Source organism: Pleurodeles waltl, chromosome 1_2, assembly GCF_031143425.1.
Source record: "Pleurodeles waltl isolate 20211129_DDA chromosome 1_2, aPleWal1.hap1.20221129, whole genome shotgun sequence".
Classification (NCBI taxonomy): Eukaryota; Metazoa; Chordata; class Amphibia; order Caudata; family Salamandridae; genus Pleurodeles; species Pleurodeles waltl.
The window spans coordinates 759,517,756-759,535,954 of NC_090437.1; the positions used below are offsets into that span (position 1 = coordinate 759,517,756).

General features: G+C 41.5%; 1 protein-coding gene across 3 annotated transcripts in view; it reads right to left on the reverse strand.

Moving 5' to 3' along the window:
* The window catches only part of FSTL5 (follistatin like 5), a 2,922,734-nt gene that overhangs the window by 1,225,874 nt on the left and 1,678,661 nt on the right, over positions 1-18,199 (reverse strand). For all 3 annotated transcript variants that reach the window (XR_011205485.1, XM_069243741.1, XM_069243729.1), the window contains exon 7: positions 12,231-12,397. Coding sequence is in view for 2 of the 3 variants with exons in the window: in XM_069243741.1 (XP_069099842.1) it covers positions 12,231-12,397 (167 nt within the window). In the remaining variant the exon portion in view is untranslated. The remainder of the gene's footprint in view (positions 1-12,230; positions 12,398-18,199) is intronic.

Here is an 18,199-nt window from a genome sequence, read left to right on the forward strand (position 1 = left end):
TTTCGAAAATATGTGATAATGCCAGAAGACAACTTTAATGAACATATGCATTGCTATTTACAAGAAGAAACCCCTCATTAGGGTTTAAGGAATGCCATTGACCTAGAATGTGCCTCTGCAGGGGCCCATTGACCAGATTCTCGTAGGAAGTTACCCATTGTAAATAAACAAATTTGACAACTATCCACCTAAAAGATGCCATATAAATACTGAAGAGGTCCGTGGTGAAATTGGCACAACAGATGACAGCCAGAATTAAACCACAAACTAGATATCAACTACATTCCCAGATTTCTCACTGGTGAACTATTATTCCAAACAGAACATTTATATGGCGCTTTTCTGGGCCACTATTAACTACTCACGTGATCAATATACTAGGAGTACTATATAATGTGTGTCTTCGCACTTATTTTCGCATCACTTTTGATCTTAATATCTGAATGACCTTCAAATGAACGTTAAACTTGTCAGCCATAGCCAAGAAACGAGAAAAGCTCTACAAATCAAAAAAAAAGTTCAAATGACTTTTCATATTTGGCTTCCTTCCAAACTAGGTCATGTTTAGAAACTGTTTTTAAACAAATAGCATCGTTTATATTCTTTATTTTATCATAATGATGCAATTTTACATATCTTGGCATCAGGTGAAAGATCCCTACAAGTAAATGTGTTCTCAAAGGAAACCTGCCTAATTGGTGCCACTGGGACCACAACGTAGACTTCTAAATCCACACGCACACCATGTGGTGAATTTACAAGTTATAACTGTTGTTTTTGAAAGGGTTTTTTGTTTTTAACCGTTGAAAATAAAATGCTATTTGGGGAAAAAAGACACTCCAGTTCAGTGAGCAGCTTACCAAACTGTGCATGGTTAGTTGACAGATTGACGCAACTACTGCTGTCAGGTTATCGTGCTATAAACCCTGGCCACCTGATTCCCAGGGGTTCTTGCTTGTACGAAGTAATTAATGTTTTACATGTCTGCACCTCACCTCATTTGCCAACCGTGAAGGAAAGCTCGCACCTGCACAGCGCTCATTAAAGCCTGAAAACAAGCATTTGTAAGTTATATTTTATTCTCTTTGGAGTCAGGTGCCTCCTTGGCCTTTTATGTCACCCACTCGTTAACAAGACTGGCTAATGAAATATTTTTTAATGGCAGCGAGAGCGACATTTAGGTCACTTTTTTCACTCAGATGGGGAAGAATACGCGTAGACTGCATGGGCAGCTCGGCGTCCAGTTCCATAGTCTAACTCACCTTGCCCTACAACTTCCTTACATTACTATCTCTCAGCTGACTGTCGTTCTGCAGTCAACTGCGTTTCATAACAGTACATGTTAGCTGTGTACCCTTATCTAACTAGTTTGGTAGGGTTTCTGTGGAAACGTTGCACGCAGTAATGTTCAGGAAAGTATACAGCGGCAGAACTGCTCGTCACTTGGAACTGAAGTGCAGTTACCAGCTCTGTGCCATCCATTCAATAACGTTTAAGCATCCACTGTCATGGGCTTATTTTCTGTCCCTTGACCACACTTTTGGGCAAGCACACTTAATGAGAGGATTTGCCAGCTTTAAAACGCGCGTGTACTTGCTTGTTTACTCTTTCATAAATCAAGATTCAGTTAGCCAATCTCCATGGTTTAGGAGCTGAGCAAAAAATCCCGGGTCAAAAGTAGACCTTATTAAGCAGCCTTTTTCTTTGATATGTTGTACCTATGCTTTAATCTTTAAAAGTTCTCCTGTGCACCTTAATATTTTTTTGCAGATAGTGTACCGCTTCTTGAAATATCAACTATAATTAGGTGTGCAGACAAACCTTAGTAAGTATCCCAATGGTTCTGAAAAGAAATGTCACAGGGACTATTAGGGGATGCAACATTAAAGAGAAATGGCTGAAAATTCAATTTAAACTGAGAGTGATTAAGTACTGATGCGTTAAAAGCACTTATTGTTCCTGATTTCTAGAAGTAGAATATCAGAGGCAGATTGTATTGGAGCATGGTCGCATATTAAAACGGATCCTATCTCTGAGTACAATAAGCGGTACAATTTTTCTGAAGAAATAAAATACATTCTCGATTGAATTTACGTGTCATAGAATAACATGACAATGCTTGCATTTCCAAGTGGCATACGTCCCAGGTATCAGAAAGAGCTCATTAAGTTATACCTCCTTTAAAGGTCTTTTGCATACGACAACATTCTAAAAGAGAATTTCTATCAACAAACTGGTGTAAAGCCTGATTACATTCCCTTCTCTAGAACAGGATATATATTTTTTTTATTAATATCACATGAGAAATTGACATCAAACTGAATAGGCGTGCATATTTTCAAAATAGACACAACAACTTTAATCTATAAATCCAGAAATCTGCCTTCTTAACCATTTTTCTAAGACAAAATATCAATACGTAACGATTTATAAAATAGTTTTACCACTCCATTCTTCTTTTCCTTATCTAAGATTAGTAATGTGGAGCAAAGTGACATGAGCTTAAAGGCTTTGCAAACGGGATAAAAGTAATTCATGTAAGAAAGAATAATATGCAATTTAACCACTCCACAACTCCAGAACGAAACAAACAACAGAACAGAAAAACTACTGATAAAGAATATACATTGTTGATAGTGCAAACTTCGCACTGTGATATAGGGAGATGCTCAGTATGCCAACTGTCGGTACAGCTCAATACAGCACAGATAGTACAACAGCGGAGCTCCTCAGCACAGTCAGGCCGTGAAAAAAACTTGATGAGGACTATTGCAGCAGCACAGTTGCCTTGCCTTGGCTCCTTGTTTGGGGGGGCGGGGGGTGGGGGGCTGCTAGCCTTCCCCTTTCCCAGAAAGTGGAACATTTCGGGGGTTTAAATGACCTGCGCATATTAACTACACAAATCTAACTATAACTACAACATAGATATGTATATATGTGTGAAATTGTAATTGTGGTCATTTCGTGTGACAACGTTTATGCAAAATTGCCTAGAAAACATTACATATTACAACACTTCGCTCACAAGAGCGGCAGTGAAGAACAAAGTTTTCAGTAGATTTTCTTCCTGACTGAAAAATTGGGTCATTTTTATCTGTGTGTGTATATATATATATATATATATATATATATATATACACACATATTTAAAATCATTAAAATATTTAAAATGCTACTTTACATTATTTTAATGCTAATTATACACATATAATTACAATTTTCAAATCAATATTTTGAACAACAGTTTGTTAATGAGTAGTTTTGTACATTATATTGTATATGCATGATGTTCTATATTTGATGTTTTGACTACAATATTTTAGAAATCCATATTTTGTTATAACTCTAGAAAGATACTAACACACTGTCTCCCTTTTATGAATGTCAATAAGGCATGTGGTCTAAATATAACTTGAAGAAAACAGGAAGAATTTCAGAGGGACGTAATGTCAGGAAGCAGTGGAGTTTTGAGACAAACTCTTTGCTCCTGGGTTGGGGCCCTTCACATGATGATAAAATAGTCACAGATAGGCACTATGAAAAGGCCAGGGCTTCAGGAGAGTGCCTCTCTAAGAATCATTATTTTTTATAATTCTCAGATTATTTAATTCAGTTGACGAATAAAGGTTTTGTAACTTTAATGTTTCCATCTGAATAAGCATGTTACAAATGAGGGTCTAAACATCTACCACTTAACAAAATCATTGATTGTAACTTGTATTTCATAGGATACTGATGAGGTCATGGTATGTAAACACTATGCGCATTCCATAGTGAGTTACTGGAGAGCGAGGTAAGAATTATGTGTCTACACACCCTTATCTGGATGTGCTGGGTGCAGATTGGGGCAGTGTGAACTATTACAGTAAATATGCTGTCCCTGGGTTAAGCCAAAAAGTCAAGCCTACCCTTTTTGGAAAGGCAGACTGGTTGTTTTAAACCACTGGTCTACCTTTCATTATGAAGGTGGTAACAAGGCTTGCATTTGTAGGGTAACCGAGATCCCCCTGCACACAAATGTAGTGAGGGACTGCACCCACATGCAGGGGGATGTCTAAAGGGTCCAAGGGGCCCCCTTTCTGCCTTTCCACGAAACACCCTTGTGGGGCACAGTCATTGTGTGGCACCTGTATGTGGTGTAAAGCAGTGAGCCTCCTAACAGCTCTCTGCTCACTTCTGTTAATGCAGTACAAGTACATCGCTTAAGTGTTTTCTCATATGGTCACACCAACCATGAACATGAGGGAATGCCCCTTTGAAGTCTTGTCAGAGCACATGTAACACCAGTGTGATCTTTATAAGCAAAGCGTCCACACAACACTGCTTCCCCATTTGTATTACCTAAGTACCCTGGAAGTGCAGAAAGTAGACACCTATGGACAATGTAATCCAAGGGCATTTATTGTAATATGTTTCATAGTGTTTCTCTGTGGAAAGAGGTGCAAAGAATCTGGAATGAGAGACCATTCAGTAGACAAGCAATCACTGCACCGCCAGTATGGTACTCCATACAAAATATGAATATTGTTCTTAACTCTCTGATGTTTACAGGCTGACCTGCTCAAGGAGGAAACATATACATTACTATAAGAAAGTGAATTATCACTTTCAGGGGTGATCTAACCTCACTCAGGCAACAACCACAATCCTTGTGACAGTGAACCACAAAAGTCACCTAATTAACCTGTGCTTAATACTCATTGGCACAATATAGTCAGGCGTAACTTAGAGGCAAAGTGTAAAGTATTTATGCAGCATAAACAGAAGACAAGAAAAGTACAAATCTTATTAAAAAAAGTAAATTTGAATAAACAAAATACTACCAGAAGGACAAACATTCAATCAGTAGAACAAGAGACATTTAATTTCAAAATTGTAGGAAGCTGTAGCACCGAAAAGCACAAAGCACCATTCCCTCACAAGTCCAGGCTGACCACAATGGAGCATGGGCCAGATAAAAAAAGTAGGTTAGTCCCAATGAAAATTATTCCTTTTCAAAGTCCAGCATGAATAGTTCCATTTGCTGTGGAGGAGGCCATGAATAACAGGGAGAGTGGTGCTAACCATTGTTGCTACTTTGTGAAGAGATTATCAGACATCATGGATGTTCGTTGCTGGACCTTCATATTGGCAGTCACCTCAGGCTGTTGTTGCTGTAGCGGGAAGTGCAGATCTTGCGTAACTGGTCTGCACTGGCAGTGTCTGTAGCACAAACAGTTGGATCCACCAGAGCATTATGCTGGCGGTTGTCACAGGGGGTCAAATCTCAGCAGGAATAGGCCTGTTTGCTATTGCAAAAAGTCCCTAAACTTAAGGATTTCTTATATTTTTGAAGAGCAGTGAATTCTAATGCCAACCAAGGCCCCAGGACCTGGAGAGGCAACTCTGGGGGAGCAGGGACTCGGTCTAACAGGGGCCAGTATGGTTCAGGCAAATCCAATTTCGGTACAGGCAGGTTCAGTTGCAGCAGGACAGATGAACAGTTGCATGAGGGCCGCTGGAGCTTCTTGTGGCCCTGTAGTTCAGGACAAGAGTTCAGCCAACTAACCCTTAGCCTACTCAGGTTAGCAAGGGATGAAAGAAAGAGCTTCAGTATTCATTTTCAGAAAGGAGGACAGGCCTCAAGTCTGTCCTCCGTGGAAAAAGGCCGGCCCCCAGAAGTAGGAAAATATCCTTTGGAACACAGTGTTCCTTCTTCTGTAGTGTCCACAGGTCCAAAAGTCAACTGAAAAAGTGTTCTGTGGGCCCGATAGTTATACTTGGTGCAGGCCTTTGAACTGGGGGGACTTCCTGTGCTAACCCAACATCTGGTTCTGGAAAGATCTTCCCTTCCCCTCCCAAGCACCCAAGAAGTCTGAGGTAACAAAAGACTAATGTCAGGTTCCTTTGTATGTACAGGTGGCAAGCCCTTTTGAAATAAAAGTTGGGCAGGGAACATCTTCACTCCCAGCAATCCTGGCAGGATTGCCCATCACTACCAGGACATGTAAACCTATGCCTACATGTCCTACTTTGTAAATGCAATGCACCCTAGCCATTGGGCTTTTAACACCCACCCATGGAATGACTTAAATTTATTAAAATGAAAGTTTTTTTTGCCAGGTCAAATTGGGAGTTTAAAACTGCACTACAGGCTGCTATGGGTGGCATGAGACATGTTTTAAAGTGTTAGTTTAGTGGGTATGCTAATGAGTCCTGCAGGCTCACCAGTAACATTTAATTTATAGGCCTCGAGTACCATGTAGTGCCATAGACTACTTACTTACTACTAAATTAAATGTGTCAGTCAAGTGTAGGCCAATGGTACCATGTTTTAGGTAGAGAGCACAGGCACTCAAACACTGGTTAGCAGTGATATTGCCCCCAATAACGAGTTTCAGAAAAACAATAAGGGTGGAGTCAAAATTTCAGGGTTTGCCCTTAAGAGAGGGCCAAGTCCAACACTTACAATCACTACTCTGCCAACACAGTGAGAGCAGAAAGATGCAAAGTATCACTTTTGCCCTTTATCTTCATTTAGTATGATCTAACACATACCATCCGTATGACGGAATGCATGTATTGCTGGCAGAGCCCTTACAAAAAGAACAAGAAATCCACATGACATTTAGAGAAGAGTAACAAATACAAAAACTTTGTAAAATACATGAAGCACAAATTAAAACTATTTTTTTTATATAAAAACACTGAATCAATCAGATTAGTTTAAAAGATTTTGGTTATAAATAAATCTCATGCTCAATAGCCAGTGCCTATGCCAAAACCAACATTTGTTTTCCTAAGGGAAGATGCCACGCAACGGCCCACTAATTGTTCCACACCTGTGGAAAAAACCTAAGCTGGGGGAAAATATTCACAGCTTCCAACACTCTTTCTTGTAAATGGTGTCATCGTTCCTAAATATCTACATTGGTAAAGACACTCGGAGTCTCTCCTGGTGAAGCAGAAGAAACACCCATTTCTCTCAAGAGATGCTCAGACGTGTTTCTTTGCTGACATTAGGACATTGGCTGTGCTCTCCTAAAATAAATGCAAACACCCCCAACCCCAAATTCATTATAGCTGTTTTACTTTCATTAAATGTATTTTCATTTCACTTCAGTTGTTGCTCCAGTTAACCTTATCTTTCTATTCACACACTATCAAATGTGAAGCGTTTAATTTGTGCTCCAGATTGAATTAGCCCATTCATTGTTAACTCTAAAGATCCTAACATGTCCCTGAGCAAGTACATTCTAGTAATTTACTCTTTTTAATAAAGATGCTAGTAACAAAAGATACACTTAATTTAAAATGCTATTTTCGTTCTCAAAGTGCACCTGTGCTCCAGAATACAATAGACCCTAAACTGTTGCAGGTGCAATTAATGGCCTGCATGTCGATCAGAATAATAGCATTAGGAGCATTCTTTAATAGCTGACAGTCCACCTCCTTTTAGCTGAAAGGAACTGTTGTTTTCAATTGGATTACAGCTAAGTAGAGACATTGTTGACATTACGTCTATTAGCCGGTTGCATTTTTCATGTATTGCAAGCCCTGTACATGTTTGCTCATTTCTCATTCAGATATAAAGAGCAATTAACTCTGAGTGCATTTTGGTGCTTTACCGGTAATAATTGTCAACACAGAGAGAGAATAATAGCCCACAAAAGCCCGCTAACACTTAGGCCCGTATTTATACTCCGTTTGCGCCGAATTAGCGTCGTTTTTTTCGACGCAAATTCGGCGCAAAACTAACGCCATATTTATACTTTGGCGTTAGACGCGTCTAGCGCCAAAGTATGAAGAAAGAGCGTCATTTTTTAGCGTGAACGCCTTCCTTGCGTTAATGAGATGCAAGGAAGGCGTTCCCGTCTAAAAAAATGACGGCGACGCAAATGCGTCGTATTTATACTCCCGGGCAAAAATCACGCCCGGGAGGTGGCGGGTCAAAAAAACCCGCATTTGCGCCTGAATTTAACGCCTGGGTCAGGGTAGGCGTTAAGGGACCTGTGGGCTCAAAATGAGCCCACAGGTGCCCTCCCCTGCCCCCAGGGACCCCCCCTGCCACCCCTGCCCACCCCAGGAGGACACCCAAGGATGGAGGGACCCATCCCAGTGAAGTACAGGTAAGTTCAGGTAAGTATAATTTTTTTTAATTTTTTGATTTTTTGTGTGGCATAGGGGGGCCTTATTTGTGCCCCCCTACATGCCACTATGCCCAATGACCATGCCCAGGGGACACAAGTCCCCTGGGCATGGCCATTGGGCAAGGGGGCATGACTCCTGTCTTTACTAAGACAGGAGTCATGAAATGGCGTCTGGGCGTCGAAAAAATGGCACAAATCGGGTTAAGACGATTTTTTAGCGTCAACCTGACTTGCGCCATTTTAAGACGCCCTAACGTCATTTTTTCCCAACGCCGGCGCTGCCTGGTCTACGTGTTTTTTTTCCACGCACACCAGGCAGCGCCGGTCTGATTGCGCGTCTAACGCCAATCCATAAATACGGCGCCCGCATGGCGCTTCAGAATGGCGTTAGACGGCGCAAATTTTTTTTACGCTAAACTGCGTTAGCGCAGTTTAGCGTCAAAAAGTATAAATATGGGCCTTAGAATGGAATGGCATCAACTTTGAAGGCAACAATCAGATATGGGGTAGTAAAATCATTGGTTTCTCACATTAATTTCCTTAAAGTATGAATTTATTTAAACGATTCTAAAGTGTTTTCTGTGTGACAATTACTTCTTTCCTAGTGCCTCCGATGGCTTGCATTCCGCTGCCATCATTTGAAAATTATGACCCTGCATCTGCCATTATAGTTAGTAAACAGACTGAAAACAGTTAAATTCATAGTGCAGATTAATTTATACAGAATGGATAATTTCTGTGTTTCTTATTATGAAAATTGCAAAAATGTGTACAAATAGTATAACACAGACTTTGAAGATAGGCTAAAGGTAGATTATAGTTAGGTAAAAATGTCTGTTAAAACATACCATTTTATTATTATTATCATATAGCATTTATAAAGTGCACTGTGACCAATTCTGGTATCCTGGTGCTGATGCAAAGCCATTTCCATACAGGGAGGGTCACCAGTAAAGTCAGGGTTCAATATTTTGGGAAAAGCCAAGTTTTCAGGACTTTTCTAAATTTATGTAAATCTGTATGCAATCTCAAGGTGGCCAGAAGCTTATTTCATATTCGAGCGGCAGCAGTAGAGAAGGCTCGGCCGCCTTGTCGAATTTTGTGAACCTGGGTACCTGCACAAGGTTGGCCATGCCAGACAGTAGGTGTCTCTTCGGAACATACTGTTTCAATCTACGCTGCAACAGAACAGGACTCGTCCCTTGCAAAGCACTAAACACAATGCACAGAGACTTGAAATTACTCCTCTGTTCCATCAAGGACCAATGAATTTCCCTAAGTGCATGGATGGCAGAAGATCATCTAGGCAAATTCAGTGTTAATTTATCAGCAGCTGCCAGCACTCTTTGAAGTCCCTTCATTAGAAAATCAGGGGCTCCAGGAAGGATGGCACTACAGTAGTTGAGCTGGCTGAGTACCACACCAGGAGTAAGTAGAGCTTTGGCGTGTAACAACAACATAAGAAAACGTTTCCTGAGGCCATGAAGTAAGGCAAATCATATACTGGCCACTTTAGCCAACTTTAGGTATAAGCAAGAAAATGCCCACTTTCTAAAAGTGCCATTTTCAAACACACAATCTCAAAATCAACTTTACTAAAAGTTGTATTTTTAAATTGTGAGCTCAGAGACCCCAAACTCCACATGTCCATCCGCTCCCAAAGGGAATCTACACTTTAATCAAGTTTAAAGGTAGCCCCCATGTTAACCTATGAGAGGGAAAGGCCTAGCAACAGTGAAAAATGAATTTAGCAATATTTCACTGTCAGGACATATAAAACACATTACTATATGTCCTACCTTAACCTACACTGCACCCCTGCCCTTGGGGTTACCTAGGGCTTACCTTAGGGGTGTCTGACATGTAAGAAAAGGGAAGGTTTGGGCCTTGCAAGTGAGTACACTTGCCAAGTCGAATTTACAGTTGAAACTGCACACACAGACACTGCAGAGGCAGGTCTGAGACATGAATACAGAGCTACTTATGCGGGTGGCACAACCAGTGCTTCAGGCCCATTAGTAGCATTTGATTTACAGGCCCTGGCACCTCTAGTGCACTTTACTAGGGACTTACTAGTAAATCAAATATGTCAATCATGGATAAGCCAATTACATACAATGTTACACAGAGAGCATATGCACTTTAGCACTGGTTAGCAGTGGTAAAGTGCTCAGAGTTCAAAAACCAATAGCAACAGGTCAGAAAAAAGTAGGAGGAAAAAAGATTGGGGATGACCCTGCATAAGAAAAAAAGTCCAACACTAAGATTGTGTAGACATAACAGAAGCAAATTTTAGAGGAGGTGATAGTTCTTGCTGTTTGCAGCCAGAACCAAAAGATTGCCAGTTACACTTTTCTTTAGGGAATATCTCCAGGGTCTGCCACTAAAGGTCTTAGATCCTGAGGTTGGCTTGCTTTGTTCCTGGAAGCGTCGCTCTCATATGTTAATGCACAAACTCATTAGTTACAGTTAATCATGCCACAGGACAATCATACTTTGGGATGTTTGGGCATTCCTACTTCATACGCCCATGTCTCTATGTAGACATGCACGTAATACCAAAGGGAAGTAAAACACGCAGAGAAAGAGATTCCTTCTGTGCTGGCATTCCTTTACCAACAGCATATTTGTAGGTGAAGTGACTCTCTGATGAAATCACAGGATGTGACCTCAAATAGTAAGCAATCTTATTGATATCACAAGCAGCAAGGATGTGACATCTTCGAATTCTTAGAAAATTCTACCTAGGTGTAAAATGCATTTTCAAATTAAAAGACTCTTGAATAACAATCATATAAATATGGGTGTTGTGCTACGAAGACTCCTCAATGGAAGAAGAATCTGTGCAATGCCCAAAGGAGTCTTCTTACTGCCCGAGGGCGTGGTTCATTATGCATAATATTGTGTGTGCAATATGTCTGCATGCTGCAAAATAGGTTAGAAGAAATCAATGTATGAAGCCCTGTCCTCGAATATCACATACCAGTGGTCTGAAGAATCTTCCTTTCTGTCATTGACAGGGATGCTGTTATTTCTACCTTTTCAATCCACCATAGTTGAGTGACAGCTCAGTGTGTTTGGTTTAACCACAAAAGGCAAGATTTCAGCTTAAAATGGCAATCAATTTCTAAATAGCTGCCGCCGTATGCCAGGATGCTACCCAATGTGTTAAAATATTACTATCACATATGCTACCATGAAATGCCAAGGAAACTCTTTAAAATGCTTGAGAGCTCTCAGTTTTATCATATTAGGTTGTGCTACCTCACGCCACATGCCTGCGTAATGTGCCGGGGTACTGCTACGCAATGGCAAGGAGCAGCTCTACTGGTCTGAATGCTGCCATTATATGTCACAACAGCGTTTCAAGAAGCCAAACTATTTCCAGCATATGCCACATTTCTGTTTACGACGTGCATGTGTGCGGCAAGCAATTGCAAGTTGCCTCTCTCTTCCACCTCCTCTTACTCCCTTCGCTAATTTAGCTCCAGCTCCTAAATGTGCGTGTCTTCTAGACTGAGCAGCCACCTGTAGGTTTATCCTGGGAGAGCACAAGGTGCTCCTCTTCTATATGGCAATATTCTGGAGCAGGTTGTTCTAAAGAGTCTGGGAGTCCACGCAGTATCATTTTAGGGGAGTGAAAGAAATCAAATCATCGCCAGTCCAAAGCTATATTCTTCGAAAAGGCAGTCAATCAATATTAACCTTTATGACTCCCCCATAGGGCTCCTCAGCAAACAATTAAAGTTTGTTATTTATTCTGGAAGGTGCAAGAGGTTAGAATGGTTAAAAGGAGAAACAACCTTTCTTAAAAAGGCCATATCAGCTCTCTGTTGTAAACCAAGTCTCACCCAAGCATCTACAGGGGCAGCAGTCAGAGCCTTAAGGATACATCAGTCAGGATGCATAAGGCCATGCAATAAGTCGCTGGTACCATGCAGACAGCGATATTACTATGATACATATAAACAACTGGTTTACCTCTCAGGGTTGATTGTCTTGGCAACAGGAGCAACATAATTGGATTAGTCTTGAAGCTGCAAACGTGTGTTTTTAAGACAAGGGAGGGGCTGGGAGTTCTTCAAGATTCGATTTACTTACATTGATGTCTTCCAGATCCAGGCTGTTTAGGGCAGCATTGTTCCGCTTCCAGATGATCGGGGGGCGCAGGTTTCCTTGTATAGTGCATATGAGCACTGCGCTCTGTCCCACTGTGGCTGTCGTCACGCTCACTTTCTGATCGTCTGGCAGACTCAGCTGAACCACTTCTGTTAAGAGCATATAATTCAGGAGACCATTAGGGGGGGATTTCAACAGTCATTTCAGAGGCTTCATTTAAATGCAAGGAATAACTTCCAGTTGACTGCTGAAAATGTAAACCTTTCCATAGAAAGGACAGTTTGACATTTTAATTAAAGTGATTGACAAGCATCAAAGAATAGAAAAAGAGACAATGAATTTCACATAATGTTCAAGGAATATTTGTCATAATCATGAAATTCTACCTCAAGCAAAAACATTACCTAAATGTCAGAACTCGCCGCGGCTATTCCGTTTCCTTAATTTTATATTTATTTGTACTATCAAAGCGGATTTACACACCAATTAAAAAGGTTTTGTATACAACCTGATACTAAAGTAGAATGGTGTTTGTGTCACCAATCGCATCTATCATTACAGGGCCACACCTTTCAAGGGCCACAAGTAACATTTAGCCACAAATCTATGATATTCTCTGTGTAGAAATTACAAAGCCAAGCTGGACTCAGACTGCACAGTTAATTAATGTGCCCATAAACTCTTTTTTGCAATCAGCACAATACATGCATGTGTGTGATTGTTTGTGTAAGATTTGTTTCCCTTCCTTGTACACCACTGTTGTAAACTGGGTTACTGGTTGTGGGGGATGAAACCCTACTCTAGCAGCAACTACAATCTGTGTCAGGGTCCTTAAATCTTGGGAAGCTTGTCACAAAAGCAGCCAAGCTTAATTTAGAGGTAATGTGTAAAGTACGTATGCAGCACTTCAAACAGTAATAAAGTTGAAACACAACACAAGAATAATCCCATACCAGTTTAGAAATATGGAGGAAATGTAACAAATTATTTGGGACCAAAATGACCAAAATCCAATCAGTAAAACTGGAAATATGACATTTTAAAGATTGAAGTAAAAACAGTGTCTAGAGGCAAAAAGCGCCAACTATGGTTATCTGGTTGTGCCAGACAAGTACAAAGCTGCAACTTCAGCCACTGTGAAGGACCGTGGGGGAAATGCATGCACCAAGTTTGGGCCTGTTGAACAGAGTACCTTCAGACTTGGTGCGCTGTTGGTGCAGCTTTGCTTTGCTTGGTCTGGCTTCAGTTACAATGAGGCTGTGTGGTGCAGCATTGAGGGGCCTTGAGTTAGTTCCTGGGATCTTTGCAGTGAAGCATCAGATGACATTGATTTCAACACAGACCAGTTGTGGGCTGCCGGTGCACTTTCATGCCACTTCCAAGGGTCCAGGAGTAGGTGGCACAACTTGAGTGGGGCGAGACTCACAGAACGAAGAGTCCAGATACAGTGTTTAAGGTGGTCGGTGCCTTATCTGTCCTAGAGTCTCTGATCGGAAGGTGTACAAATTAGCCCTTGGAGTCACTCTGGTGACCTTAGATTCAAGATGTAGTCTTTCTTACTCAGGCAGCGTGGCAGCAGAACACTAGGGCGGCAGATTAGCAGGGAAGCAGAGTAGCAGTCCTTCTTGTAACAGAGCAGCAAAGCAGGAATTCTGATGTTTCCACAGGTCCAGAGGTGTACTGAAAATCTGGATCTGAGCGTCCATTATTGATATTGGTGCCCACTTTAGAGTAGGAGAAGATTCTGGAGGCTTCCACACCCCTAGGTGTCCACAATGTCCTGCCTCCCTGCCTTGGCCCTAGCTTGTCAGGGTTCACAAAAGACTGGTAACAAACACTTTGTGAGTGTGCTCAGGCACAGCTTTCGTGATGTACAAGTGTGGTAGGTGACAGCTCCCTCTCCTCATTAACTCAAAGATAGCACATCCTCCAATCCTTACTGCCCTCTGTCTGGGAGCAGCACACAAAGACCAACTGCCAGCTACACGTAGTCAGGTGACCAAGGTGCAGGCACCAAATGGCTAGAACAAGAAAATGCCAATTTCTAAAAGTGGCATTTTCAGAATTGTGACCTAAAATCTATCTTTACCATTAAAGAGAGTTTTACATTACAATTCCTTAGACAATAAACTTGAGATTCGAACCTGCTTCCATTTGAAATTTATCATGTATTGAATGTAATAAATTAACCCAGTGTTCTCCTACAGGAGAGGTATGCCTCACAGTAGTGAAAAAGAAATGTAACAGTTTTTCACTACCAGGACACGTAAAACCTTAAAGTACATGTCCAAATTTTCAAATATAAGTCACTCTGCACTATGGCTGTTTAGGGTCTACCCTAAGGGTGACTTAGATGTTTTAAAAAGAAGGGTTTAGACCTGGCAAAAAGTTTATTTTGCCAGGATAAAATAACAGTTTTAGAACTGGACACACATGCTTCAATGGCAAGCCTGCAACATGTTTAAATGGCTACTTGAGTAGTTGGAACAATGAGTTCTGCAGGCCCACTAGTAGCATTTAATTTACACGCCCTGGTTACATGTAGTTAACTATGCCATTTGGGTGTAAGCCAATGTTATCAGGTTTAAGGGAGAGAGCACACAACTTTAGCACTGGTTGGCAGTGGTAAAGTGGGCAGAGAAAAAACTAATTCAGCTAAAACAGAAGGCTGGGTGGCAAAAGGTTGGGAGGAAACCACGCCAGGGATATCAGGTCCAACAACCACTATAATGAACACTGATTTGCAATTAGGTAGATTTTTTATGCATTAAAACATACCAGAGAATATTGCATCTGTGGTTCAACATTCCAATCCCCCACAGAGTGTACACACCATTTTTGTGCAAGTGAGGGCAAGCAGCCAAAAACTTCCATACCTGCAGACAATATAAAATGGAAACTAAGCATGGCCGGCCTGCCAGCCTATATCATTAGTTACAGATCAGTAAGCCAATATAATTAGTCACAGACCCCCTTACCACCGTGTAATATTAGCCACAGATCCAAAGCCATGTTTTCCTGCAACTACAAAATAGGTGCATTAATTGCAGGGATAAGTGCAGGAGGAAAAGTGCAAACTACGTTTTAAATCAGAGACTGTTAGAAATGGGGTCTCTAGTTGGCAGAAGTATAAAACCTTGCCCAAATAGCGACCACAATCCTAGTCAGGGTAAGTCACACACAATCCAAACTATCCTGTGCCCACCCTGTGGTAGCTTGGCACCAAGCAGTCAGGCTTAACTTAGAAGGCAATGTGTAAAGTATTTGTGCAATAAATCATACAGTAACACAGTGACAACACCACAAAAATACACCAAACAGGTTTAGAAAAATATAAGATATTTATCTGGTTAAATTAAGGTAAAAACAATAAAGATTCAAATAAAAACGAGTTGAGATATCACTTTGGCAAGATTAAAAGAGTCTTAAATCTTATAAATCAACAATTGCCTCTTGTTAGCACAAAGTACCTGGTTTGCATCAATAACAACGTGCACAGAGACCGCAGAAGAGGAGATGTGTGGAAAAATAGGGTGTGCGTCTTTCCACGCGGCAAGGGGCTTTGCGTTGATTTCCAGCACAAAGGCCTGAGTCCTCACTGCAATGCGGGAATCTTTTAATTCCCAGGGATGATGTGTGGAAAACCTGGGAGTGTGGAATGAAGTCACAGGCCTTGCGTCGATCCGGTAGGGCTGTGCGTCAAAGTTCCAGTTACAACGCAGGTGCTGCATTGATTCTTCACTCAGTAAGCCGGGCTGCGTGGTTCCGGCTCGTCTGTGCAGTGATTTTCTTGTTGCATGGCAGGCTCTGCGTCGATATTCGGTGTACAAGGAGTTTCCTTGAAGAGAGGAAGTCTTTTTGGCCCTGAGACTTCAGAAACAGGAGGCAAGCCCAATCCAAGCCCTTGGAGAGAACTTCTCAGAAAAGTCAAAGGCAAGCAAGGCAGCAGGGCAACAGCAAGGCAGCAGTCCTTCAAAGCAAAGCAGTCCAGGTGAGTCCTTTTGGCAGCCAGGCAGTTCCTCTTTACAGGTTGCAGGGGAAGGTCCAGAAGTGTCTGAGTTGGTGGGGTCAGAGACCAGGTTTATATACCAAAAAATGTATATGAAGTGGGGGAGACTACTTAGAGTCGTTTTGAGGTGCACAAGGTCCCCTTTCAGTACAGGTCTGTCTACCAGGTTCCCAGGTTGGTGTTTGGCAGTCTATTATGTGAGGGCAGGCCACTAGCCTTTGAAATGTAAGTGTCAGACCCTCCACCCTCCTAACCCAGGAAAACCCATTCAGTATGCAGATGAGTGCAGGTGTGACCGAGCATCCTGTATTTGTGGTTGTCTGGGTGAAATGCACAATGGAGCTGTCAAACAGCCCTGCCCAGACATCGACTGGAGACAGACGGTAAGGCATAGATGGATTTTAAATGCAGAGAAATGCTCAGTTTCTAAAAGTGGCATTTCTAAAATAGTAATATAAAATCCAACTTCACCAATAATTATATTACCATTCTGGCCATACTAAACATAACCTCTTTACCCCTTTCTGATCAGAATCTACTACTAAAACAGTATATGAGGAGAGCCCTAATGCTATCCTAGGAAAGTATCCACAGGAGCAGATGCCTTTTACCCAAATCCCTCCAACAGATGTGCGCTCAGACTTTATTGATTCTCTGAACCCAGCATCCCCTGGGGGAAAGGGGAATGGGAACAGAAAAAGCCTCAAGACCCAGTTCCAGCCTGTGTTTCCCACTTGAAGATAGGATAGTGTGTGTGCTTCTGTAACCTGCACCTTTCTTCTTGGAAAAGGATTCCTTACTGCAGTTGCTTGAAGTTCTGTTAGGCCAAAAAAAATTCTCCTCAGAAAGCCGATAGCCAGTTGTTGGAAGAAGGAAGAAATTCAGCTTCTCCAGAAGGGAAAAAGTAGCTGGTGTGCACACCATAACAAGAAAAAGAATTAATTACTCAAAACTGGAAGAATTGTCTATGAAACGAAGCACCTGAGGAACACTGCCCTTTCTCCTGAGGATGACAGTTGAAGTGCGCAGCTCCCAGACAGAAACAGCTGGAGGAAAGATCTCCGGCCACCATTTCGAGTGGCAGTTAAACCTGAAGAAGCTAGTTCTAAGAAAAGCCTTCGCAAGAGCCACCGGGAGTGAGGACGCCACTGCAACCAATGTGGGTACAAGGAAAAGGGGAATCGTTTTTCCTGAGGGAAGAACTTAACAACACTGGCAATAGATTTCCTGACAGAGAGTATATGCACTTTAGCACTGGTTAACAGTGCGCAGAGTCCTAAAACCAGCAAAAACAGTGTCAGAAAAGTGGAGGGAGGCAGGCAAAAAGTTAGGGGATGATCACCCTAAAGCTGTCATGTCTAACAGAGACTGTGCAAAGTATGCCAAACTTTGAAAAGGTACATGTAAGTTAACTATTTGCAAAGGCAACAAACATCTGTGTGGATGCACATTCTGTAAAAACATGTAGGGTCTCCTTCAAGTACTTGGTATTTCAGGAATTAATACAGTATACAGTAAATATTAGTAGGACAAAATAAAGCTCTACTTATTTTGGCATTAAAACCTAATTCATGTTACACACCTCAGAATGTGGGGGTGGAGGGCAAAGCAGTAATACATGTTTTTCCTTGTTCCAAGCTGCAAATCTCAAATTTGTGCAGTATTTTCAATTGAAAAAATACCTGTAAGCTTTCCTGTCAAAATCTGTGCATAGAAAAATGTGGTGCTACTGTGCACGGTATAGTGTTGATATGATTGAAAAAGTTCATTATCTTGACTGTCAAATTATGGACACTTGGATGCTTACTTATCGAAAGGTTGTGTCACTCTTGCGCCACGCAACATGGCTCTAAATCAATGCAACTATTGAGGTACATTTATCAAGCCACGCAAGGCCATCTTGCAATACAGCATATATCGCTATGTTGCATTACTTTGCCCT